We start from the raw sequence: 25452 nt of genomic DNA, 5'->3' as shown, positions 1-25452 counted from the left end.
ACAAAGGCCTGGCCATACGTCAGGCGATAGAACTGGGGCAGATAAGGGACAGAAGGAGTGGTAAACCCTGGGGGTGGAGGGTATCAGGTCTGCCCAAGCAGACAGCAGGAAGGGGCATCAGCACATCATGAAAGGGCATAGGCAACGCGAACGGTCATGGTCATTGTGGGGAAAGTGGTGCAGTCTGCTTGGCACACTGGAAGTGCCCAGCCCAGGTGAGGGAGAGCTTGCCCTGGATTTGCCCCTATCATTTCCACTTGGGCATTTGACAGGATAGGCAAATAATACAGTGCTTTCTTTGTCCTGGATGTTATCCCTGGGGTGGGGGCAGGCGGGCTCTGAGGAACTGGGCCTCCCCTATTCCCCCCTTCCCCTCTGCCATTATCAGCTGTGTCCAGATGGTCCCAGGCTCCCTAATCAGGGATAATCAGAAGGTAAGAGCTCAGCTGTGACCTGGGCCTTTGTGCTGGGCTGTAAAGGGCCAGCCTCAGCTGGAAAGATCTCCCAGACAGGGCCCTGGGGCTTTGAAAGATGGGAGGGGCGTGGGGCTGGCCCTGTGCTGAAGGACTTGCAGGAGCCTATGATAGATTTTTAAAAGGCAATCTGGGTGCAAATGAGGGGAGCCCCAGATGGGGTCTGGCTAGGTCCTCAGTCCTCTGGGCCTTAGAAACAGGCACAGAACCTGCACCACGAGGCCTCTGCCTCACAGATTCCCTTTGTGGCATCTTTCATTCCCTCTCTCACCACCCCTTCCTATCCAGCAGTTCTGTGTTGCTTTTTCTAGAGCCCCAGGCTAACCCAGGGGCTTAGTCACATCAGGGGTTTGTGCCCCCTGTTGATGCTGGGGATGCTGGAGGTCCAGATGCAGCCTGGCTGGGTTCTCGAAGGCCTGTGGCTCTGGCACCCATCACCCAGCTGCACGCCTCGGACCCCAAGGCCATTTGGGTTTCTGTTTTGTTTCTTCCATGGGTGGGCCACCTCGGCCCTGGCTTCTAGCAGTGAGCCTGGATTGGAATCTGTTTTTAAGGCCTTTATCCCACAGAGCCTGAGCCCCAAAGCTTCTGCCTTCCTTGGGGTTTTACAATTCTGTTGTTTCTGATCCTTGGACATGTTTGCTTACTTATACACCCTGACTTTGTTTTTTTAGTTGTCTGGGCCCTAATTCTGTCTCTCTCTGCTAGGTGTTTGAATTTAGAGGGTGGTTTAGGAAGGGGGGGCTATCCTGACCGGAAATGTCTCATTGATTCTGAAGCTTCATGAAATACAGATATTAATAATTAGCTCACTAAAAGTTAAAAGTGTTGATAATCTCAAGTTGAAGGATAGTGATTACCTCAGAGGACTATGGGAAGGGAATGGGTTTGGGAATAGACACCAGAACCTACAAAGGCATTTCTAACATTCTATTTCTTTTTTGTTCTTATATAGGCTAAAAAAATTTTTTTAATCGAACCTGCCACCTTTGGTGTGTGGGACGGCGTTCCAACCAGCTGAGCCACATGAGCCAGGGCTGTAACATATTGCTTAAGCTGGGTGGTAGGAAGGAAGAAGTTGTATTATTATTAAACTGCACAAAAATATATATTCTTTTATGCATGGAATATTTTGTAATATTTTAAATTATGTCCACACTGCTATTATGAAAGTAAATGAAGTAACATGTGTAGGTGCTTTGTAAAGAGTCAAAACAAGGAGCAGATTCTTCTCCAGGCAAAGCAGGCATGAGCTGGAACACAGACCCAACCTTTGGATGACATTTTATTTCTACAAGAAAGGGGGCAGTAAGTTAAGGGGCTATTTACATGGAGGTTCCATGAGGGAAGCAGAGCGGTGAGCCTGAGTTCTCCCTTCTTTCTCTGCCTCCTGGCTCAGGTTGTCCAAATCTGAGTCACCTGCCCAGGCTCTGGACAATAGTGACGCAGCCGTGGGAGCTGGTGCAGCGCTGCAGGGGCGGCTGGGCCTCCACCTGCCCACTGCTGGGGTCAAAGGTGAAGACCCTGTCGGTGCTTTCCCCGTGATCATCCCGCCCACCAGTGATGTGGACCTTCCCGTCACACACAGTCACGCCACAGCTCTCCTGGGTGTACAAATAGAAAGACAATTAGCCATGGGGTCCAGCCTGGGGCTCACTTTGTCCCTAGCTGGCCAGACCAGACAACAGAACCTTGACCCACAGAATGTGAGCAAGCAGTGTGGATGTTAGACCAGAAATTGGATGGGAGACAGAAAGCTCCGGCTTGGCTCTTACTAAATGAATATTGGACAAGTCACTTAACCTCTCTGGGCCTCAGTTTCCTTACCTTCAAAGTGAGAAGAACAATCGTACCTTCAGGTTCCCTTAACAGTTAATGGGGTTAAGCATGTAAAGTATTTTACATAGTGCCTGAAGCACAGTAAGCACTCCAGTGACAATAATAATAATTAACACCATCACCATCTTAGGATCTCAAACTTGGAGAAGCCAGAAGTCTCAGGCTCTTCGGATCACTAAAGGTCATAACTGGCAGGGACTACCAGTGTAACCACACCCCTATATAGTGTGGAGTTTCAGGAGGTGACAAAAGGTCACCACACCCCTATATAGTCTGGAGTTTCAGGAGGTGACAAAAGGTCACCACACCCCTATATAGTCTGGAGTTTCAGGAGGTGACAAAAGGTGGGAGAGGCAAGGTATACAGGGGCCAGAGCATCCATCCAGGGCCTGGGCCTCCCTTCTCTGATATCACTGGGGCAGGAGAACTTAGCAAGTTCCTTCTCCATGCTCTCCCCTCCCATCTCTTCAGTAGGCTACCAGCTAGTGGCCTTCATGACAGGGGAGAGTGCAAGGTCATTTAGACCAAATTTCCCATCCAAGGCTACAGCACTTGGGACTGGGGTTCCAGGCTCATTTGCGAAATGCAAGGCTGATTCTCATTGTGAGGGCAAAGCTAGAGAACCGTGTAGAACCATCTAGCATGGAATCAGACACAAGACTCACTATCTCTAAGATCCAGACCCTTAGAAATGGGTCTTCCCTCTCCTCAATGGAACCAGTGTCAGGACCACGTCTAAGACCCTCCACTTACCATGGGGCTGGGGAGGACAGCTGCCTCCCCCCAGACATCTGCACCAGGGTTGTAGGTGAAGATTTTGCTCATGAGGCCCCCCACCACATAGATGGTGTCCTCGAGGGAGACAGCCTCAAGGCATCGCTGTGAGAAGGGTGCTGGTGACTGCAGGCTCCACCTGTCCTCCTTGGGGTCAAAGCACTGCACCTGAAAGGCAGGAGGTTTGGCAGTGGTGAAGCTTCAACCCCCAGCTGCCCTGTGCCCATGCACTCCCACTTCTCTCCGTCAGGGCCTCCTTCAGCACAGTATGTGCCTCAGCCAGTGTCTGGGCGGGGAGAGAGAACCCATTATCCCTGACCTCAAGTCTAGTCCCACCTTCTTTCTCCTACCCCTGGACTCCCTGTGTTGAAAACATCTTCATCTTCCAAGGTCCAAGGAGAGGTCTCCATTCCAGGACATGGAGATGCCGTCTGCATTAGTGCTACAGAAGTCCTCAGAGCAGGTCCCCATGAGATGTGTTCCTGGCTGCATACACTGTCAGTCAGTCCTCATCCCTCTTCCTGGTGCTATGAGGTCATGACAAGATTCCAGCTGGGGTGTCTTGCAGCTCATTACCACAGCTGTCCACATGCCTCCCAGTCCTACAGGTGTTCTAAATATACCTTTCACAATTTCTGAGGGCTCGTACTTGTACCTGCCTGCTCACCTTTACTCCGTTTCAGCTGTTTCTTTGGAGACCCCCAGAATGGCCTAAAACAAGTCAGTGCTGCATGAGAGGGTACTGGGTACTAAATGGGCAGTTCAGCCAGTCCCAGGAAGGTGTGCTGGGGAAATGGGGTCAGGGGATAAGGAAAGACGAGTGATCCTAGTTTGGGAAATTTCAAATCCCAGACCACAAGCCTGTGGGAAAGAGAGAGCTGCCATTATGAACATTAATTTTTATTCACAAAAAACTAAATTAGTTTAGTAGACTATATAGCTCACCCATCCAGTGGCCTATTATACAGTTACTGAAGTGATGACTTACACGAGTTGCTAAGCATATGGAAAGTGTATTCTGCTTTTTATTCTTGAAGAATAAAAAGCAGAGTGTGAAATTTTACTAACAGTAAGAATGCACCAGCCAGTGTGGCTTAGTGGTTGAGCATTGATTCATAAACCAAGAAGTCACCGGTTCAGTTCCTAGTCGGAGTACATACCAGGGTTGCGGGCTTGATTCCCAGTCAGGTGCTGCAGGAGACAGCCAATTGATGATTCTCTCATCAATGTTTCTATCTATCCCTCTCCCTCCCTGTCTAAAGTCAGTAATTTAAAAAACAAAAATGAAAAAAAAACACAAACACACCAACAGTAAGAAGGCAAAACTAAAACAAAATCAAAAGTCAATTTAGAGGAAGCCTGGAGGCATGCACCATAATATTAATAGTAGTTACTATCCTTAGGTGGGGGAATTATGGGTGATTTTTTTTCCTGTTTTCTGGTTTTCTAAATTTTCAATAATGAGTGTGTTATATTTTTGAGAATGGTGCAAAAACTTTTTTTAAAAATATGTTTTTATTGGTTTCAGAGGGGGAGGGAGATAGAAACATCAGTGATGAGAGAGAACCATCGATTTGCTGCCTCCTGCATGCTCCCCACTGGGGATCGAGCCCACAATCCAGGCATGTGCCCTGATTGGGAATCGAACTGTGACCTGGCTCATAGGCCAATGCTCAACCACTGAGCCACATCAGACAAGCTGGCAGAAAAACATTTTAATTAATCCCACTCTCGCCCTCACTTATTTTTTTTTAAATCCTCACCCAAGGATATGTTTATTGATTTTAGAGAGATAGGAAGGGAGATAGAAACCTTGATCTTGTTCCTTCTGTACGTGCCCAGACCAGGAATCGAACCTGCTACCTTTTTGGTGTGTGAGAGGACCCTCCAACTAACTGAGACACCTGGCCAAACACCCTCATTTAATTCTTTAATCTATAAGACCATATGGCACCAAGCAGCCCAAACATTCAGGCCTAGCTGTGCTGCTGACCCAGTGTGTGAACTCAAACAAAGCTTACTCCTCAGGGCAGTTGATGGGATTAAGTAAGAAAATGGATGAGGGCCAGAAAGTGCCAACTCAACACCAACACATAGCAGGCCTCCAGTATCCTACCCACGCCCACCTTGTCTGTGCTGATGTTGTCTTGCCTGGCACCCCCAATCACGTAGAGCCGGCCAGCACAGGGCACCACCGCTGCTGAGCTCACGGCCTCCAGGAGCGGCTCCGCAGACTCCCACGTGTTGGAGAAGGCGTCGTAGCGCTCCACGCTGCGCAGGCGCTGCAGTCCATCAAAGCCACCCACCACGAACAGCTATGTGTGAGGACAAGGGGGTTCCCCCCACTGGAGTCAGGGCTGGCTCCGGCTACATGCCAGAAGCTAGCCCACCCCAGCAAAAGGGCCAGGACGAATCCCCAGTGACTGAACCTCGTGTAGCCGATTTCCTCTCACTCGCTGGGGATAATGAGATCCATCTCTAGAATGGGTACTAAATGTAGAATTGATCTGTAAAATACTTGACCCCAAGCTACTGCTTAAATAATAACTGGTAAGTAAGGGTTTACTGCCTTAAATGATTCTAAGAAGCACATTTATTTGCATTTCTGAGTTGGAGATGTAGCTTACAAAGATAACTGGCAGTGTGTGTGTGTGTTTTGGTCTTAAGTGGCAGAGTCAAGATTCAAACCTAGGCTATTGGCCCCAGAGCCCACACCCTCGACCCTAGGCTATACTATTACAGTAATTACTGTTAGCATTAGTATTTTGATGTGACTTTGGGCAAGTCCCTTTCTTTTTTGAGACTTCAGAGCCCTTACAGAGAGAGAGGGTCTTAGAGAGGGCCTTCTCTAAGGACATCTATAGATCTACTAGAGGCCTGGTGCATGAAAATTCATGCACTGGAGGGGGGGTTCCCTCAGCCCGGCCTGCCCCCCCTCACAGTCTGGGAGCCCTCAGGGGTGGGAGGTGACCTGGCAATCAGGAGAAGACAATGCCCCCATCACACCTCTGCTACTGCCACTGCCGGCAGCGCAAGCCTCAGGCGGCCCTGGGTGGCTGGGGGGCTGAGGGGACTGGGGGACTCCAGAGGCAGGCGCACAGAGTGGCTGGACACGCCTGGGGGTGGGCCCGGCTGTGCCATGCACCTGCTGCCCTGGCAGGGCTGAGGGGACTGGGCGCCTCCATATTTGAGGGCGTGGCAGCAATTAGCATATTCCCTCCTTATTGGCTGTTGGCACCACCATCTTTGTGAGGGTGTGATGGTCAATTAGCATATTCCCTCTTTATTAGATAGGATACCCTGGGCCCCAGGAGCAGCAGCTGCTGCATGTCCCTACCTGTCCATGCAAGACCACCATCTTGTGCCTCCACCTGCCCTTGTGCAATGAGGCCACCTTGATCCAGGTGTGCAGATGGGAGCTAAACATCCACACATCATGGCTGTTGATGTGGCCTCCTGGGGAGAGAGAAGCAACTATTGCCCCCAGATCCAAAGGAAGAGTTAAGGGTAGATGTCAAGAAGGACTTTGTCCTGAGCTGGTGTGACCCAGACAGTGTGCTTTGAATGAGTGGTGGCAAAGTCTGAGTTAGGACAACAGGCATAGACTTTTGAGGGGAGAGACCTGAGAGATTCAGGAAGAAGGAACTAATCTTCACTCGGTACATTGTGGTGTGTGCCATGCTCTGTGCTCAGGGAAGCAAAGGGGGGCACTTTAGAACTCTACTGAAGGTAAGAGTACAAAAGGTACCCAAGGCAAGAATCAGGAATACACTGGGGCAGAGAAAGCAGAGCCACCTACACTGGGAAGGGGAGGGGTAGAGGGTGACCCAGGGTTTCTGTCTCACTTCTGCCTTCACCTGCCTGACTTCATGTCTGTTCATCCCTCCATGAGGTGTTGGGATTACGGTACCCAGTTTACAGATAGGAAACTCAGATGATGTGTAAGAGGCCAGGAATGACTTGCTGAAAATCACAGGCCTTTCACTGCCAGAGCACTGATCCAAACCAGAGCTTCCAGCCCCCAAGCCCAACATGGGTCTCGGTGAAGGACAGCACACTCCCTGGGGCCAGGCACTGAGGGTGCAGGCGGTGGACTCTTCCTCCCTGGCTGGCATGGGGTTCCTGACCAGGGACTCACCTCTTAGGAGTAGCTTCCCCAGGGACAATTCTGACTGCACCCCCTCAGCCTGAGCCACACCTCTGTTTTGTAGCCCTTGTCTCTGTATTTCCAGTGGCCTTGGATAAGCTGTCCAGTGGTAAAGTGTGGCCTAGATGGTGTCTGAGGCTTTTGCCTCATTCTTCTGCTCCTTATCCTTCCCAGCCACCCATAGCTCCTACAACATCAAGTGCAGTCTACCTAGGCCTGGAGCCAAAGTCGCCCTGATCTGACTCCAGACTCCCATTCCTCCCTCACCTACATTGGCTTCCCCTCCTCTCCCAGGTACACTCAACCTGCACGTCAGAGCCCCGCGTACTGGCGGTTCCCTTCTGCACGTTCCTGCCTTCATGCCGTTGCCTGTGCTGTTCCCTCCAAGTCGGGCCAGATTCCCTGAGTAGGATTCCAGCTCATTTGGGGTCTCTGAGAGTTCCCACCAAATTCAGCCTGGTCATGAAGGGAAGTCCATTTCCCCCTCTCCAGGGTACATCAGGGTGGCAGGGACTGTGTTTTATTCTTTGAGTCTCTAGGGCCTGAATCTCAGGAAAGGCACCGTCTGTTGGTATCAAAGCTCCTCCTAGCTTTGTCAATTGTGACAACAGGGAAATTCTTAACCTCTCTGAGCCTGTTTTCTCATCTGTGAAATGGGACTGTAGAGAGAATTAATTAATGCCTGGCACATAGTAGCTAATAAAAAGAAGTGATTAATATGAGTTGAAGCTGACTTTACTGAATAAAGGGTGGAATGGAGTCACACCAGGGATTGGCTGTGCAGGACTACATACCACTTCAGCCAATAACTAGGTTATCAGGAAAAATCCCACCCCACTCTCCTGGTTGGCAGGAAAAACAAAGGGGCAGTGCTCAGGAGCCATGAGCCAATCCTGTGGGGCGCCCAGTGCGGCCCTGCTCTCACCTGAGACGTAGATGTCATTGCGGAGAGTACAGGCAGCGAACTCTGAGCGCATGTAGCCAGGCAGGCTGGGCAGTGGGGTCCAGCGCCGGCTTTCTGGGTGGTAGGCGTCGACGAAGGGCAACCTCACAAGCCCCTTGCGGCCACAACCGCCAATGACCACAATCACTTCAGCTAGGTCCATGAATCTGGCATGGGGATAAGCTCCACATTCACTGATCCGTGCCCAAGTTTCAGCCCTCTCACCCTCTCGCTGACCACACTGTAGAGTCCTCCTGCCCGCCCTTGTCCTCCTGTCCCTTCTCCTAATCCCCGTGCTAGACTCTGTCACTTCCAACCTTCCCTCTGGCTATTGATGGGACGAGGGTCACTAATCCTTATCCCATTCCACTAAGTTACAGAAAAAGAATCTTTACAAAGCCTTTAACCTTACTTAGAAAAATCACCTGGTTTACTCTTTATGACAGTTCTATTAGGCAGGAATTATTACTCCTTTTACAGAGGAGGAAACTGAGGCTAAAACACTTAGGCTTGCCCAAAGTCATGCAAGCCAGTAAGCAAAAGAGCTGGAATTTAAGCGCAGGTCTGCCTGATGCTAACCCATTCTCCTTACCCTTTCTGGCCTCCACTCCCTAATTCTGCTGCCTCCCTCCTATAACATCTCCTAAACCCATACCTTAATCACTGACCCAGGCTACGTACCCTTTCAGCAAAGCGTTTTCCCCTCCCACTGACCCCACCAGAATTCCCAAACTCTTTAACCACTGGTTTCCTACCTAATTCCTATGACCAATATTGAGCATCTTTGGACCAGGCCCTGTGCTTAGTGTTGGAAATACCTGGTACAGTGGTAAGAGAGTGGACTTCCGTGTCTTCTATTTTGGACTACTCCACCCGTCTCCTGGTGTTCCAGGCCCTGCCTGTTTATATCCCTTACTAGTCTGAGCTCCCAGAGTGTTGAGGGTGTTTTCAAATCACTCTTGAGTCCCAGGGACCCAGCACAAGACTTGCACAAAGGGAGGACTCAAAATTATAGATAGATGGGCAAGAGAAAAAGTACATTGGGTGTGAGACCCCTGCATCTCCCCATTGGCTGTTAACTCTTCAAGGGCAGAATGCCCCACACAGCCCATGGAACGTTTGCTGAATGAATGAGTGAATTTCATGCAAGAGGCATGATTGAGGATGAATTAAAGAATGACGGAGGAATGAGTAAGTGAGTGAGTGAATGTTGGGGGAGGGCGGGGGGGTACCTCCGTGGCCGCGTACGCAGCCCACCGGCCTCTCGGCCCAGGATGAAGCAGGCACGGGCCTCGAGTAGCAGTGGGCGGCACTCGCAGCAGGCCCGCAGCAGCTCGTCAGCCTCCACCTTCTGCAGGAAGTAGTCGGGCGCCAGCAGGGGCAGGCGCACGTGCTCCAGCAGGCGCCGCAGTTGCCCGCGTCGGGCCGGCGCGTCGTGACGCACCCAGCGCATGGCCGCCTCGAACACGGCCTCCTCGCGCGCCACGCCCAGCGCTGGGTCCGCCAACAGCGCGGCCACCTCCTCGGGCGCCAGCTCCAGGAAGTCGGCGTGGCGCACCACCTCTGTGAAGTCCCGGCGCAGCGCGCGGCCGCAGCGCTCCGCCGGGGAGGGGAGCGAGCAGGCGGGCACGTGGCGCGGCGCCAGGCTGTGGGCGGCGCGGAGGCGGCCCTGGAGGAAGCGTGCGCGGGGGCCCGCCACGCCCAGCCGCTCGGCCAGCTCCCGCGCGGCGGCCGCCGCGTCCTCGGCGCGCAGCTGCACGCCTGAGCCGAACAGGGAGTCGAGCACCGCGGCCAGCGCTGCTGCCGCCCTGGGCCGCCCTGCGCCCGGCATCTCGGGCACCACGGCCTGACCACGCTCTGGCTGCCCGGCCGCGAACAGGCCGCGGAGGTAGGCGCTGCCCGCGCTAAGCGCAGCTCGGTGGCACGGGAAGTCGTGGCCGCCAGCGCGCGGCACCACGTCGGTGAGGGTGCCGCTCCGAAGGTGGGCGTTGAGGGTCTGCAGGACGCGCTGCGCGTGGCAAGACCCTGAGCAGGGCGCCTCAGCGCCTGGCTCTGACTCCTCCAGCAAGGGGCCCTCTAGCATCCTGCTGGGTAGGGAACAACAGAAATAGTGTCGGAAAATCCACCTGGCTGGGGCGAAATAGAGGGCAGGAGGCCCCTCATCACAGGTAGGCATGAAGTAAGTAGTGTGCGCTCTTTCATTCATTCGACGACTCTTCCTTCCACTCTCCCATCCAGATTCCCAATGGCTGGCTGCAAGGATCTAGTAGTCTCTGCCTGCTTGAGGGGCTAGCTCCTGCCTTAGCTGTTGCACCTTCGCCTTCACTTATTTAAGCCCAATTGCCCTTCCTGCGCTTCAGATTCGCCAAGCTGTTTGCTGTTAGTATTGATAGAACACAGCTGGCACGCTTTCATTTGGGGTAATTTGAGAAGGGTCTAATAAAAGCAATGATTTCAAAAGTGTAGAAAGTATTTAGGGACTACCACAAGGGATGCAGCAGTGCCACGTGGCTCCAACTCCAGAGAGTTTTCACCTCTCCCCAGGTTTGAAGGGCTGGGGACCTGTACAAAGTATCTGTATAGGGAAGGGCCCCTTACGGGAGCTGTAGCCTTTGGTCAAGGAATTCCGGCCACCCCACAGGGACCCAGTGTATGTGGAGGGGTATAACTCTACCTCCCTCTCCTCTTCCCATCTTGTCTCCTGCCCATCTCCTGTAGGTGCCCCTGCCCCAGCACCATAGAATCGGGCCATAGCAGGTGCTCAGTACCTGTTCAAGGTCGAGTGAATGTATTAAACAAGTGTGTATGGAGAACCTTTTCTCTGCCAGGCAGTGAGCAAGGCAGGCATGGCTCCTGCACTCAGGAGCTCATAGCTTGGTGGTGGTGGTGATGGTGGGGTTCCCATGGGAAGTACAGAATATTGGGGGAGCTCTTAGAAGGAGCACTAAATGCAGTTGGAGGGGAGAGTCAGGGAAGGTAACCCTGAGGAGATTTAGATTTTGCCAGGTGAAGGGAGCTGAGAAAACAGCCTATGCAAAGGCCCAAGGGCCGTGGTCGGCAAACTGCGGCTCGTGAACCACATGAGGCTCTTTGGCCCCTTGAGGGTGGCTCTTCCACAAAATACCACGGCCTGGGCGAGTCTATTTTGAAGAAGTGGTGTTAGAAGAAGTTTAAGTGTAAAACATTTGGCTCTCAAAAGAAATTTCAATCGTTGTACTGTTGATATTTGGTTCTGTTGACTAATGGGTTTGCCGACCGCTGCCCAAGGGGAAGGAGATAGAAGGTAAAGCCCAGGCCCTGAGGGAAGTTCTCTGTTGTCAAGGAAGCAGAGCGGAGAAGTAGGAACAGGTTGGCTCTAAGGGCTGATCTGGGTTCTAATCCTGCCTCTGACATTGACTCTGCGTGACCTGTGCACGTTCCCTTCAGTTTCCTCATTTGAAATGAGATCATAAATGCCCGCCTCACAGGGTTGTTGTGACTTTATGACTCTTAAGTAGAATGTATGGAAAGTGCTAGGTGCATAGTACAAACCCAGTGTTCTTTGCATTGCTTTTTTTTTTTTTTTTTTTACCTAAGAGGAAGGGCGCACACTTAGTTGTGGTTTTTGGTATATAATTTCCTTTGATCCTCACAACCCTGGAAAGTTTGTCTAGAGCCCCGCCCTCTTTACGTTTGTCCTGTGGAGGCAAGTACACGGGGAACGTGCCTTTCAGAGGTTGCTGTGAGGATCAAAGGAGGGGTGTTCGTGAAGGCACTCCACAGACGGAAGGGCTGTATGGTGCCGGTCATGATTTGGCCGTTAGGAACGTACTGCCTCTGCCTGCACACCCCCAGGGACAGGGCGCTCACTCCTTTATGTAGTAACTTACTCTGTAGGAGCACAGCTCTGGCCAGTGCCCTCGCCTCTCCCTTAATTCTCCTGATCCCAGGTGCTCTCCCCCTGAGACCACTCTGCCCTGGAGATCAGATTTGCCCAGTGTCAGCCTGGCTTTCACGGCTCATGCCCCGGTCATACTAGGCGGTGGATCCCCTGCCTCAGAATCGTAGTAAAGGAGCTCTCTGGTGGGCAGGGTTCTGGGAAGTTAACTTTGCCCAAGTAGAGGGCCTGGCTCCAGACTCTGTATGCCTAGCAGCTCAGCCACACATGCTAGAGGGTGGGTGTGTCCCAAGGGGCAGCCCAGGGGCAGCTGAGGGAGGTGAGAGAGGCTAGGAGAGTATGCTGCCCCCATTCTATTCTCTCTGAAATGAGAAAGCAGCCACACTTTGAGTTGAGATGCAGGCGAGTAGGTCTCAGCCTGAGGAGGGGCTTATCCCGGCAGAGATGTCCTAGGGCAGTGGTTTGCCTCTCTGTTGACTAATGAGTTTGCCGACCACTGTCATATACTACCCTTTACCTCTTTGCACACAATATGCCACAATTGCTTAATCCTTACAGCTTCCACCTACGCAGTAACATTTAGTCTAGTCCAGTGGTCGGCAAACTCATTAGTCAACAGAGTGGCAAACCGCGCCGCGGTTTGCCGACCACTGTCCTAGCAACAGGGGTTTTTGGGAAGGGCTTCCTCTCCTGGGAAGCGCACGAGTACTTACTCATTCCACAGCTCATCTACTGCTCTGGGCACTGTGGACACACGGGACCTCAGACACAGTTTCCACCCTGGGGATCCCCATTCTGGGGGCTGAAGGGCACTCAGTGGGAACATCCTCCCATCCAGCTAAGAGTCTAGGCATCTCAAGCTATAGGTCCTGATGCAGACTGAGGCACCCAGCCCTTAAGAGTTGGCATGCCACCCTGCCTCTTGTTCACGCCCACACCCACTCGTACAAACATGCTTAGATTTGTAGACAGCACACAGTTAGGGCAGCCCTGGGTCCTAAGCACTTACCTGGCCATGCCCTCTCCCAGGTGCCCTGAAGCTGCTGCTCTTGCACCGACCACTCCTGTTTGTCCTGCCGCCTGGACCCCCGGCAGCCTGGGCTCCGACGTCTCTGCTGCTCTGCCTAGACTGCCACTCGGGCTCAGCTGCAGGAGGACAAAGGGGCTGGACGCCAGGGGGAGGGGAAAGGAGGGTGGAGGGAAAGAGGGGACGCCGGGCTTTTGTTCCACTCACTCTTGGACGAGCCCTGGAGGGGAGGCAAAGGGGGAGGAGGGAGGAATGGGCATGGGATTGGCTGTGTGCAACTCCGGGATCCGTGTGCCTGGGTTGGAGTGACTTGGCACTGACTCTGCGCCTGAAGGATGCACGGGTGTGAGGGCGGGTGCCTCTCCTGGGAGATGGTGTACAGCCTGGTGGTTGTGAGCTTCCAGGTGTTCCAGGGTACTTGTGGGAGACTGTGGGAGTATGTGGGACTCAGCGGCTGCGTAGCATGGGGGAGAGTGTCACCTTGTAGCTGCAGGCGTGACTAAGAATGTGACGGCATGGCTTGAAGGTCTGTCTTTCCTTCCTGCCGGTGTGACTGTGCCACGTCTGTATTCCTGCCGATAGCAGACGTCACTGGGGGACCGTGCAGCTGGTTATATGCCTTGTGCGTCCCTGTCTCTGTCTGTGTCTCTGTGTGATTGCTCATTTCTGTGTGTGACGGGTGTATCTCTGTGGACAATGTGTGCATGACAGGGGTCTCTGTCTGTGGACCGTGTCATGCGTGTGAACATCCTATGGTCCTCTGTGATACGGTATGAGTTGAGGTTTTCACTCAAGAATGTACCTCCCTTGGAGGGGGTACAGTAGGACTGGCGTGGTGGTTTTGGACAGACCTGGTGGGGGTGGAGAGGAGGAGGCAGCTGTGGGCTGGGCTGGCCTCCTGGAGCCAGAGGGAGGCGACTCCATAGACTGGTGCCAGATCATTTGCTGCGTCTCCAAAGGGCCCCAGGGCCTGGTGTCCGTGGGGTGGGTGAACAGATGTAGCTTCACGGAAAAGGACAGCAATTTGGAAGGAGGTTAACCTTGACTAGAGCACCAATGGGCCTGGGGCACCTAAGGTCTGTCCTGGCTGTTGCCTTGACATGTCCCAGAGCCCTAGACCAGCCCCTCCTTTGGCCCTGGTCTTTCCTCTTGACAGGAGGGGTACTCCAGATTCCAGCTCTTTTTACAGAAAGCCTTGTGCCATGAGGAGTCACCGAGGCCGGGTGTTGCAGGAACCCGCTCTGGCCAGGCTTAGGCGGCCCCGTCTGATAGGAGGGGTCACCGTGACGGTGGCCCGGTATGTGTCCTGAGGTCTTGGAGAGCGTGTTCCGAGGACCCTGCTCCAGGGAATGGTGTACCCCCTTCCGCCTAAAGATAGGGGGGTATGTGTTACTCTTCGTTAAAGGATGTGAGAGATCCAGGCACTTTTTAAGAACGTTATTTATTCTTTATTCCCATCTTCCACCCCCCTCCCCATTGGCAGCCATCAGCTTGTTTTCTATATCTGTGGGTCTGTTTCTGTTTTGTTTGTTTTACTCGTGTTTTTTAAGATTCTACATATAAGGGAAATTATACAGTTTTTGTATTTCTCTGTCTGACTTATTTCACTTAACATCATCCATCCATGTTGTCGCAAATGGCAAACTTTATTCTTTTTTATTGCTGCATAATATTCCATTGCGCATATGTACCACATTTTCTTTATTCATCAATTGATGGACACTTAGGTTGCTTCCATATCTTGGCTATTACTACTAATGCTGCAGTGAACATAGGGGTGAATATATCTTTTTGAATTAGAATTCTTTTTGTTTTCTTCCAATAAATACCTAGAAATGGATTTGCTGGATTGTATGGAAGTTCTATTTTTAATTTTTTGAGGACCCTCCATACTGTTTCCCATAGTGGCTGCACTAATTTAAAATCCCACCAAGGTTCCCTTTTCTCCACGTCCTTGCCAACACTTATTATTTGTTATTTATTGATGATAGCCATTCTGACAGGTGCGAAGTGATATCTCATTTTAAATGTGCATTTCCCTGATGATTAGTGACCTTGAGCATCTTTTCATATGACGGTTGGTCATCTGTATGTCCTCTTTGAAGAAATATCTATTCAGGTTCTCTGCCCATTTTTAAATCAGTTTGATTTTTTTTTTTGTGTGTGTGTGTTTTTGTGTTGTATGAGTTTCTTATATATTTTGGATATTAACTCCTTATCAAAAGTATCATTTGGGAAGATCTACCATTAAGTGGGGTGTCTTTTTGTTTTGTTGTTGGTTTCCTTTGTTGTGCAAAATCTTTTAAGTTTGATGTAGCCCCGTTATTTTTTTCTTTTGTTGCCCTTACCCAAGAAGACATATCCAAAAAGATATTGCTAAGAGTAATGTCAAAGAGTTTACTGCCTATTATGTTTTCTTCTAGGAGTTTTATGGTTTTAGGTCTTACATTTAGACTTTAATCCATTTTGAGTTAATTTTTGTATATGGTCTAAGAAGGTGGTCTAATTTCTTTTTGCATGTATCTGTCCAGTTTTCCCAACACCATTTGTTTTTATCCTATTGTATATTCTTGCCTCCTTGTCATAGATTACTGATCATATAGGTGTGCTTTTATTTCTGGACTCTCTATTCCGTTTTATTGATCTTTGTGTCTGTTTATATTCCAGTATCATGCTGTTTTGATTAGTATAGCCTTGTAATATAATTTGATATCAAGTAGCATGATACCTCCAACTTGGTTCTTCTTTCTCAAGATTTCTTTGGCTCTCCAGGGTCTTTTTGGTTCCTTACAAATTTTAGGGTTATTTGTTTAGTTCTGTGTAAAATGCCATTAGTATCTTGATAGGGGTTTCATTGAATCTGTAGATTGCTCTGCATAGTATGGACATTTTAACAATGCCATTCTTCCTATCCATGAGCAAGGTGTATCCTTTCATTTATTTGTGTATTCTTCAATTTCTTTCTTCAGTGTCTTATAGTTTTCAGAAATAATTCCTTTATCTTTTTTATTACATTTATTCCTAGGTATTTTTTTTATTCAATTGTAAGTGGCATTTTTTTTCCTTTTGAATAGTTCATTATTTGTGTATAAAAATGCAACCCATTTCTAAATGTTAATTTTGTATCCTGCTACTTTACTGAATTCATTTTTTAGTTCTAATACTTTTTTTGGTAGAATCTTTAGGGTTCTCTTTATATAGTATTATGCCATCTGCAGCTAATGAGAGTTTTACTTCTTCCTTTTCAATTTGGATGCCTTTTATTTCTCTTGTCTGATTACTGAGGCTAGGACTTCCCATACTATGTTGAATAAAACTGGTGGAAGTGGACAGTCGTGTCTTGTCCTGATTTTAAAGAAAAAGCTTTCAGTTTTATGCTATTGAGTATGATGTTAGTTGTGGGTTTGTCATATATGACCTTTATTATGTTGAGGTATGTTCCCTCTATCCCTACTTTGCTGGGAATTTATTTTAAAAATGGATGATGGACTTTGTCAGATGCTTTTTTTTTTGCATCTATTGATGTTACCATGTGATTTTTCTCCTTCAGTTTGTTTATGTGGTATATCACGTTAATTGACTTGCAGATAACGCACCGGCTTTGTATCCTGGGACTAAATCCCACTTGAGCAGGATGTATGATCTTTTAAATGTATTGCTGAATTTTGTTTGCTAATATTTTGCTGAGGATTTTTGCATCTATGTTCATCAGGGATATTGGCCAAAATTTTTCTTTCTTTGTATTGTCTTTTTCTAGTACTGGTATCAGCAATGCTGGCCTCATAAAATGAATTTTGGAGCCTTCCTCCTCTTCACATTTTTTGGAGTTATTTGAACAGGATAGATATTCTTCTTTGAATGTTTGGTAAAATTTACCTGTGAAACCATCTGGTCCAGGACTTTTGTTTGTTGGGAGTTTTTTTTTGTTTGTTTGCTTATTTGTTTTAAATATATTTTATTAACTTTAGAAAGGAAGGGAGAGAGAGACAGAAACATCAATGATGAGAGAGAATCATTGATTGGCTGCCTACTGCATGCCGCCCAGGCATGTGCCCTTGGCCGGAATCGAACCCGGGACCCCCCAGTCCGCAGGCCAACGCTCTATCCATTGAGCCAAACTAGCCAGGGTGGAAGTATTTTTTTATTTATTACAGATTCTATTTCATTAATAGTTGGTCTGTTTGGATTTTATGTTTCTTCATCATTCCGTCTTGGAAGAGTGTATGTTCCTATAAATTTATTCATTTCTTCTAGGTTCTCTAATTTGTTGGCATATGATTGTAGTATTTTCTTACAATTCTTAGAATTTTTATGGTTCAGTTGTCACTTCACTCTCATTTCTGCATTTATTTATTTGGGCTCTCTTTTTTTTCTTTATGAGTCTGGCTAACGGTTTATCAATTTTGGTTATCTTTTCAAAGAGCTAGCTCTTAGTTTCATTGATATTTTTTATTGTAATTTTAGCCTCTTTTGTTTATTTCCATTCTTATCTTTTTAAAAAAATATATTTATTTCAGAGAGGAATGGAGAGGGAGAGAGAGAAACATTGATGATGAGAGAGAATCATTGATTAACTGCCTCTTGCACACCCCCTACTAGGGATCGAGTCTGCAACCTGGGCATGTGCCCTTGACCGGAATCGAACCTGGGACCCTACAGTCCACGGGCCAATGCTCTATCCGCTGAGCCAAACCAGCTAGGGCTCCATTCTGATCTTTATTATTTCCTTTCTTCTACTCACTTTGGGCTTTGCTTGTTTCCCCCCCAATTCCTTTAGGTGTAAGGTTATATTGTGTATTTGAGGTTTTTCTTATTTCTTGAGGTAGGCCTTTATTGCTATGAACTTCCCTCTTATGACTATTTTAGCTGTGACCCATATATTTTGGGTCATTGTATTTTCTTTTAGCTCAAAGTATCTTTTTATTTAACCCTTGATCTCATTGTTAACCCATTCATTGTTTAGTATGTTATTTAGCCTCCACATATTTGTTTTTCAATTTTCTTCTTATAATTGATTTTCAGTTTCATACCATTGGGGTCAGAGAAGGTGCTTTATGTTATTTTAATCTTAAATTTATTGAGACCTGTTTTGTGGCCTGACATGTGGTCTATCCTGGAAAATGTTCTCATATTTTCTTATGTGCACTTGAAAAAAATGTGTATTCTGCTGCTTTTGGATGAAATGTTCAAAAAATACTAAGTCCATCTGACCTAATTGTCATTTAAGGCCATTGTTTCCTTATTGATTTTACTTTCAGTCTGAATGTGTCTTGATTTGAAGTGAGTTTCTTGTAAGCAGCATATAGATGGGGCATGTTTGGTTTTTTTTTTAATCCATTCAGCATCTTATGTCTTTTTATTGGAGCATGTAGTTCATTTACATCTAAAGTAGTTGATATGTATGTACTTATTGCCACTTTGTTAATGGTTGTTTTTTTTTTTGTTTTTGGTTGTTTTTATAGTCCTCCCTCCCTCCCTCCCTCCCGTCCTCCCTTCCATCCTCCCTTCCTCCCTTCCTCCCTTCCTCCCTTCCTCCCTCTCTCCCTCCCTCCCTCCCTCCCTCCCTCCCTCCCTCCCTTCCTCCCTTCCTCCCTTCCTCCCTTCCTCCCTTCCTTCCTTCCTAGCAAAGGTGGAGATTTATTGAAGAACAAGTACAGAATCCCATGTAGGGAGCGGGAGAAGGGTCCCACAGAATGGACTCCCAAGTAGGAAGGGGGATAAAGGTCCCCTATTCTTCCTTTTTTTGACGCCTTCCTGTAGTTTGCTGGTTTGTGTTTTTTTAAAATATTTATTTATTTTAGTATTTTGTTTGGATTCCTTATTGTTATTATTATTTTAAAAATATTTTATAGGTTTTTGGTTTGTGACTACCATGAGGTTTATGTATATCATTCTATACCAATAGCAACCTATCTTAAGGCATTTAAATTTAAGTATATTTTTAAGGACTACATTTTTTACAATCCCCTCCATGGTTTATGGTGTGTGTGTGTGTGTGTGTGTGTGTGTGTGTGTGTGTTTAGAGAGGGAGAGAGAGGGAGAAATAGAAACACCAATGATGAGCATCATTGACCGGCTGCCTCCTGCATGCCCCACACTGGGGATCGAGCCCACAACCCAGGCATGTGGCATGACCGGGAATGGATCTGGAACCTCCTGGTTCATAAGTCGACAGGCTGGTAGGAGCCAAGCAAATGCCTAAGATATACGGGGCCCTGGCCTACCACCCCGAGCAGCTCCAAGTGGGAGGCAAGTGTGAGTAGTATTGTCCTGTGGATTGTGCTCGCTCCCTTTGTTTGGAACTAGAAGGGGCTCAGGTGATGTGTTTGGAAACTCACTGCAGCAGCCTGGCAGGTAGGCCCGGTTACCTGGACTGGAGCCCCCACCCATGCTGTGGAGGTGGAGGGGGATGTAAATAGTTTCACTTGGCCCTCTAGCCCCCGAGTATTCCCGGGGTTCCTGGAGCGCGCCTGTGGCTCCCCAGCCTTCTCTGTGTGGTCTTTCTCACAGTTAGAAGCTGCTCATCCAGTCCTCAGTTGTTTGGAGTAGTTGCTCTCTATGTATGTGTATACTTGGTTGAGTCCAGCGTCCTCCTATGCCACTGCCATCTTGGACCTCTAGATTGAGGCACCTTTATATCTGTACTTGGGAAGGAGGACCCTGGAGGAAGTAGAGGGTAGGCTCAACCTTGAGGAGGTTTCACCCACTGAGGTCCAAGGGAGGAAGGATGGAGTGGATCTGCAGGGCCTGGCAGGGAAGGCCGCTTTGAGTGGGAGGCAGTCAGGCTGTCTTCTGCAGACAAGGGGAGGACATCAGGAAGTTGGGGTTCTCAGTAACTCCTCAGGTCAAGGCATAGGGGCCAAGGTTGGCCACGGGCTGTGGGCTCAACTAAGGGTGGAGGCAGGCCCAGCCATCTGCCCATGTAGAGGCTGGCTTCCATCCTCCCTCCATTGTTTGGGGTGAGAGGAGGCAGTTGGACTGTCTGCATTGGGAGTGTGTGTGTGTGTGTGGGGGGGGCGCGGCTCTGGTGAGAGGGGGACTCTGGCTCTTCCACAGAGAACTAGCCTGCTCTACCCTCTCCTGGGAACTCCAGGATGTCTCAAGTTGCCCAGGTCTGGCCAGGGGCACTGCCTGGACAGGGAGGAGCTGGCAGGAAAGATCAAGTCCACTTTCCTGTTGGGCCTGCCAGCGGCTGGAGAGCAGGTTATTGGGCATTTGGGTAGGACAGTGACCCACTCCTGACCCAGCTGTTCCAGGTTTCACTCGTACTCCCTCGTGCCCAAGGAGAGGCAGGAGCTGACCTCTGCTCCAGGAAGGGAAGCACTTGGCAGATGCTCAGTGGGGGAAAGAAGGGGTGAATCCTTCACAGTTCCTGAGAGGCAGTCCTAGAAGTTAATGTGGGGGGGCCCAGCCTGGTTTCCTTCCCTTTCCTTCCCTTTCTCCAGGAAGGTGGCAGAATCACTCCAACCCCAAGAATTCTACCCAGAAGACCCCTGTGGGGGGAAGAGACACATCCCGTGGTTTCCAGAAAGCACCATGTTTATTTAATGCAGGCTGGTGCTACAGTTCAGCTTTATCCCTTTCCCCTTAGGACACACCCACGATCACACAAACTCTTAGGACAAGGATGGGAGTTACAGACCTGCCTCGACTGCACTGCTGACTCCTTCACGGAGGGCAGAGGTCCAAGGACTGAATGACAGAAAGGGACATCTGTGGACTCTATCGGGGCTTTCAGCCCAGGCACCCCAATGTGCCAGGAATGGGGTGGGCTGGCTTTGGTCAGGTCCAAATCCTTGAGACGTCCAAGCCAGACTTCTGCCAAGGTGGAGAGGCATCTGCTGGCTGAAGGTCTCACTCCACAGGTCAGGGAGCTCAGAACACCTCCAAGGGGCCGTGCGGGGACCTCCTAGTCCCTTGGCTCACCCTGACATCGGGCCCAGGAGCCCTCCCCATCTTCCGTGCTGTTCCTGGCTGGTTACAGAAGGCACGAGTGCCTGGGTGGGCTTCTGGTGCCACTTGTTCTGTGGGGCCTTGGACGGTCACTTTCTCTCTCCAAGATTGGTCCCCAGCCCTGGGCTGTTACGGAACCTGCCAGCCTGCCACTCTCCCGCTCGTTTCTGAGAATGGCTCTTCCTCCCATCATGGGGCCAAGACTGAATCCCAAACTCGGCAGCTCGGTCCCCATCCTTCCACTGACAGTTCAGAAATGACGTGTCAACATGGCAGCTTTAATCACTTGGCCAAGGCCCCTCAGGCTCCTTCCTCTGTAGGCCTCCGTGGCCACGTGCCCGCCCCTGACCGTGCCCAGAGAACCCTCTTCCCAGGGGCCCTGCCCTGTGGTCACTGAGGTGGTGCCAGTCTCGCCCTCCTGAGCCTCCAGGTCACTCTGCCCTGAGCCTGCTCTTCTGGCCACTTCCAGCTGCTCCTAAGGACGTGGCTTGGGCCCTCTCCTGGGGCAGGGCCAGTGGCGGTGGGAGGCTGGTCGGAGGAGTATCTCCACCACCGCTGCAGGCTTTCCTGCTGAGCGAGCCTCCTTGTGCTTTGAGACGGATGTGAAGAGCAGAGCTGCTGGGCTGGGGGCAGAGGCCCAGCCCCAGGTCCTCGAGGCAGGAGCAACAGAGAAGTCGGCTGCTTCACAGCCCAAACAGGAGGGTGGCCCCACATGAGCATCCACATCCTCCATTGCCATAGGGGATAGGGCATGGCCCAGTGGCCCATCAAAGCGTCCAGGATTCAAGGGAGGGTTGCAGGGGAGGACCAGGCCCCACACTTCCCAGAAGAAGGATCCCCAGGCCTGCAGGGGCATCTGAGAGGCTGGAGTCCCGGCCCAGCTGGGCCTGAGGGGAGAGAGGAGCCCCTACCCCCTAAGAGAGGTCGGGGCGGACCAGGGGCTGGAGCCAACGAGGAGGCCATGGCGCCAGCTCCCAGAGCGCTCCCAGTCCACACAAGCTTCTGCCTGCTCTTCCGGGTTCCCTGGTGTCTCCGTTAGGTTCGGCCTGGGAAGACAGGGCTTCCGCTAACGCCCACTCCGGTCTGTGAGGGTCTTGGTCTGGCTGCCAGTCCCTCGGGGGTCCACTGGGGGGGTGGCGCTGGTGGCATATGTGTCATAACTGTTGTCTGAACATACAGAGAGCTCATCGGAGACCTCCATGCCATCGCTGATCTCTGTTGGGCCAGAGGGGGCAGGAGAGGGGTCAGTGAGGATGGCGAGGAGATACTGTGGGAAGGGTGGCCTGCAGCGACTCCTGGCCAGGCACTGGGGTGCTGAGGAGACCACTGGGTTCAGGTTTGGTGTTGAGATTGGTAGTCAAGGCCCCCCCTGGGTGTCTACTCTCCCCTGGAACTCTTCCTTCTAGCCACCGAAAACCAGCCGCACCCTCCTGGGCGTGGCACCAGGTGTTACTCTCCTCAGGGCCTTTTGCACAAACTGGCCCTTCTCCTGGGAGTGACTTCCCCGTCAACACCTTTTAAAAAGTCTGGCTCATTCCTCTCATGTGTGTTACTGCAGCCTCCCAAAAGCCTCCCTGACCCCCCTTCTTCCGGCAGGGATGGGACCTGCTCATAGCCACCCCCCCCCCCCCTGCTACCTCCCACCCCATCACATCCTGTACTGCCACTGCCTGTGGCCCCCACCAGCTGGAGCACTTCAAGGATAGGGGTACTGTCTGGGCCTCTGTGTCCCCAGTGCCTGGCACAGTGCTGGACCCAGCAGAGGCCCAGGGGAAGGTCTGCTGAGTGGAGCTGAGCCCACCCTGAGGGGACTCGGGGTTCCTTGGTGGAGGTGAGGGTCTCTGGAGACGACCTCTCAGCCTGGAGTGAGGACTGTGGTCGACTCCCCTCAGAGCCTGCCTCAGAGGTGCTCAGTGAATGGTCTTTGGCACCATGGAGGGGGCGGGGGGGTCTGGGCAGAACCTGCCAGGCCTAGGGGTAGGGGCTGGCCTCCTGCCTTCCATTCATGCTCCTCCCCCCTCTGACTGAGGCCAGGCACAGTGCGGGGGCCTGGGGAGCCCAGGTGCCCTGGACTGGCCCCTTCCTCCAGGAGGGAGCTCTCCAGCGTGGCCAGGGGGCTGTGGGACGCCAGGGGGGCCCTCCAACCCGTCTCGGTGCTCAGGGAAGGCTCCCAGGAGGATATTTTTTTTGAGCAAAGGTAAGCAAGAATCTGTGTATCCTAAGCACCCAAAACAGTGCCTGGCATTCATCTGTTAGGGAAATGAATAGTAAAGGAGTGAATAGTGAGATGGTCACACGATCCTTGATCCTTGGAGCCAGTCCCACCAAAACCGCAGTCACCCCCGTGGCTCTCGTTCATTCATGCACGTTCACCAAGTCCCCCTCTGGACCGGCGTGACAGTAACCCCCACACGTATCCTTTGGGGGTTACTAGCCCATTTTGCAGACAAGGAGTCTGATGCTGAGGGAGGTTAGACAATGTGCTCCAGTGCACACAGCTAGTTGGGGCTAGAGTTGGGATTTGAATCCAGATCCACCTGGCTCCTAAATACTCTATAAATTTCTCCTTTTCTTTCTGTTCCCATACCCATATCTCTCTCCTGAATTACCAAGATGCATGCTGGGAGGATGCCATGCGGACAGGAAGATGACCATCTACAAGCCAAGGGGGGAGGGCTGGACCAGATCCTTCCCTCGCAGCCCTCCCACACCTGGACTTTGGACTCCTAGACTCCAGAATTGTGAGACAATAAATTTCTGTTGTTTGAGCCTCCCACTTGGCGGTACTTTGTTACAGCTCTCCTGCAAAAACGGCCAAATGCAAATCTTCCCACAGCCCTCCTCTGCTTCCAGAACGAGGCCCAAGCTCCTGACCAGGCCACCAGGCGCCACCTGGGTGAGCCAGCCAGCCGCCCCTCCCCGCCAGCCGTGTGCAGCGGTGTTTAGTCGCCAGTGCCCTGGAAGCAGTGCTCCCTCCCTCCCTCTGAGCTCGTGCTCCTGCTGGCCTGTCCTTCCTGCCCTCTGCTCCTCCGCCCTGAGCGCAAACCCATCTCCCAGGCCCTCCCATCCATCCTTCCGGTTCAGCTATGTCACTTCCTTGCAAAGTGGGTTTCAAAACCGTCCTCACCGCCCCAGGGAGCTCTGACCACTCTCCTCTGTATCCCACTTGGGTTCAGCGCCCTCATCTGTCAGAGCTCCCCTGACACCCAGTTTCCCATGATCTTGCTTAGATAGCTGCCTCCTCCTCCATCCGACGGGGGCTGTCAGCCGCCTGGCAACAGCAGGGATGAAGTCAATTTTTGGGGTTCCTGTATGAACCAGGCAAAGGGGGATAGGCCTTCAAAGCAGACTCTTCCCCTCCACCCCACTCCTGCACGTCACCCTTGCCCACCACCCATGATGCTGACATGGCTGTATGTGGAGGGCGTGTGTGTCTATATGTGTGTGGGCACCCATGTCCATGCCATGTCCCTGTCTGTCTGTGCGGGGAAGGGAACCGGGCCCCGTGCCTGTCTCGGGGCCGCCCACCTGAGAAGATGAGCTTCTCCTTCATGATGCTGACGTCCCGGCTGGTCCGGTGCACCGCCGCATTCAGCATGATCTGCTCGGGGTTGTAGCTCCGTATGCCACCCAGGCGCCACCTGCAGAGATGACCCCGTGGATCAGGCCCTTCCCCACCCATCCCTGGAGCGGGGGTCCTGCCCTCTCCCGGAGCCTCTGTGGATTGGGCCTGAGAGACCAGCAGGACTCCTGTCTGACTGTCCAGAAGGGGCCCAGCGAGGGCAGAGCTGGCGCTTGAATCAGAGTCTCCTGACTCTCAGCCAGGCCTCTCCTGCCTTCCTCTTCCTCCAGACCCAGCTCAGCCCCCCGGGCCCAGGATGCTTTGGGTTGGTTAGTTCTGTCTCAGGTGCCCCCGGTTATTCACCTGGTTTCTTTGGACGGGATAAATTTGGGGTGGGGGCGGGCTTACCAGACATGACTCTGATGACCTACCCTGGGGTACACACTAATCTTGGGGAGCCCCAGCTGATGTCTCCTCCAGCTCCACTGTTAGGACTAAGCTGAGGGAAGCCAGAGGGACCCCCCGGAGAGGAAAGCAGAGAGAGGAGGGGAGATGCAGGGGGCTTTGCTCAGAACTGGTCTTCACAGGCTCCGAGCCAAGGACTTCGAGTGACTTGGGTTGGGGTCTGAGCTACTCCCTTCCAACCACCCTGGAAGAGGGGGGCACATAGTCCCCAATGGGGAGCCCCGGCTGGAGCGCCGATCCCCCTGATGGCCGAGGCCGGACTGCTCCGGGCATGCAGGGGCCACGCGAAGCCAGGCACCGCTTTCCTGTTGTCGGCCTCAGCTACCCCATCCCGCCGCTGACCTGAGGCTCTGCAGCCTGGACACAAGGATTCACTGGACCCCACTGCACTC

General features: G+C 51.4%; 3 protein-coding genes across 3 annotated transcripts in view; 1 reads left to right on the top strand and 2 right to left on the bottom strand.

The window, feature by feature from the left end:
• RPS3 (ribosomal protein S3) overlaps window positions 1–23809 on the top strand; it is a 37512-nt gene extending 13703 nt beyond the window's left edge. The window contains exon 7 of the mRNA XM_054725632.1: window positions 23647–23809. The gene's annotated coding sequence lies outside the window, so the exon portion shown is untranslated. The remainder of the gene's footprint in view (window positions 1–23646) is intronic.
• KLHL35 (kelch like family member 35) lies at window positions 1714–10382 on the bottom strand. Its single transcript, XM_008149984.3, has 6 exons — window positions 9409–10382; window positions 8159–8343; window positions 6424–6542; window positions 5213–5401; window positions 3066–3254; window positions 1714–2077 (listed from the first exon to the last, which is right to left on the bottom strand). Exons 1-6 carry the CDS (start codon window positions 10380–10382, stop codon window positions 1889–1891), a joined length of 1845 nt encoding a protein of 614 aa, XP_008148206.2. The 3' UTR covers window positions 1714–1888.
• GDPD5 (glycerophosphodiester phosphodiesterase domain containing 5) overlaps window positions 20608–25452 on the bottom strand; it is an 89892-nt gene continuing 85047 nt past the window's right edge. Inside the window, exons 16-17 of the mRNA XM_054725629.1 lie at window positions 24562–24674; window positions 20608–22248 (exon numbers count right to left, since the gene is read on the bottom strand). Coding sequence (XP_054581604.1) covers window positions 22100–22248; window positions 24562–24674 — 262 coding nt within the window. The 3' untranslated portion in view covers window positions 20608–22099. The remainder of the gene's footprint in view (window positions 22249–24561; window positions 24675–25452) is intronic.

Source organism: Eptesicus fuscus, chromosome 13 (assembly GCF_027574615.1).
Source record: "Eptesicus fuscus isolate TK198812 chromosome 13, DD_ASM_mEF_20220401, whole genome shotgun sequence".
Taxonomy (NCBI): domain Eukaryota; kingdom Metazoa; phylum Chordata; class Mammalia; order Chiroptera; family Vespertilionidae; genus Eptesicus; species Eptesicus fuscus.
This window is presented reverse-complemented; position numbering and strand designations above follow the sequence as displayed.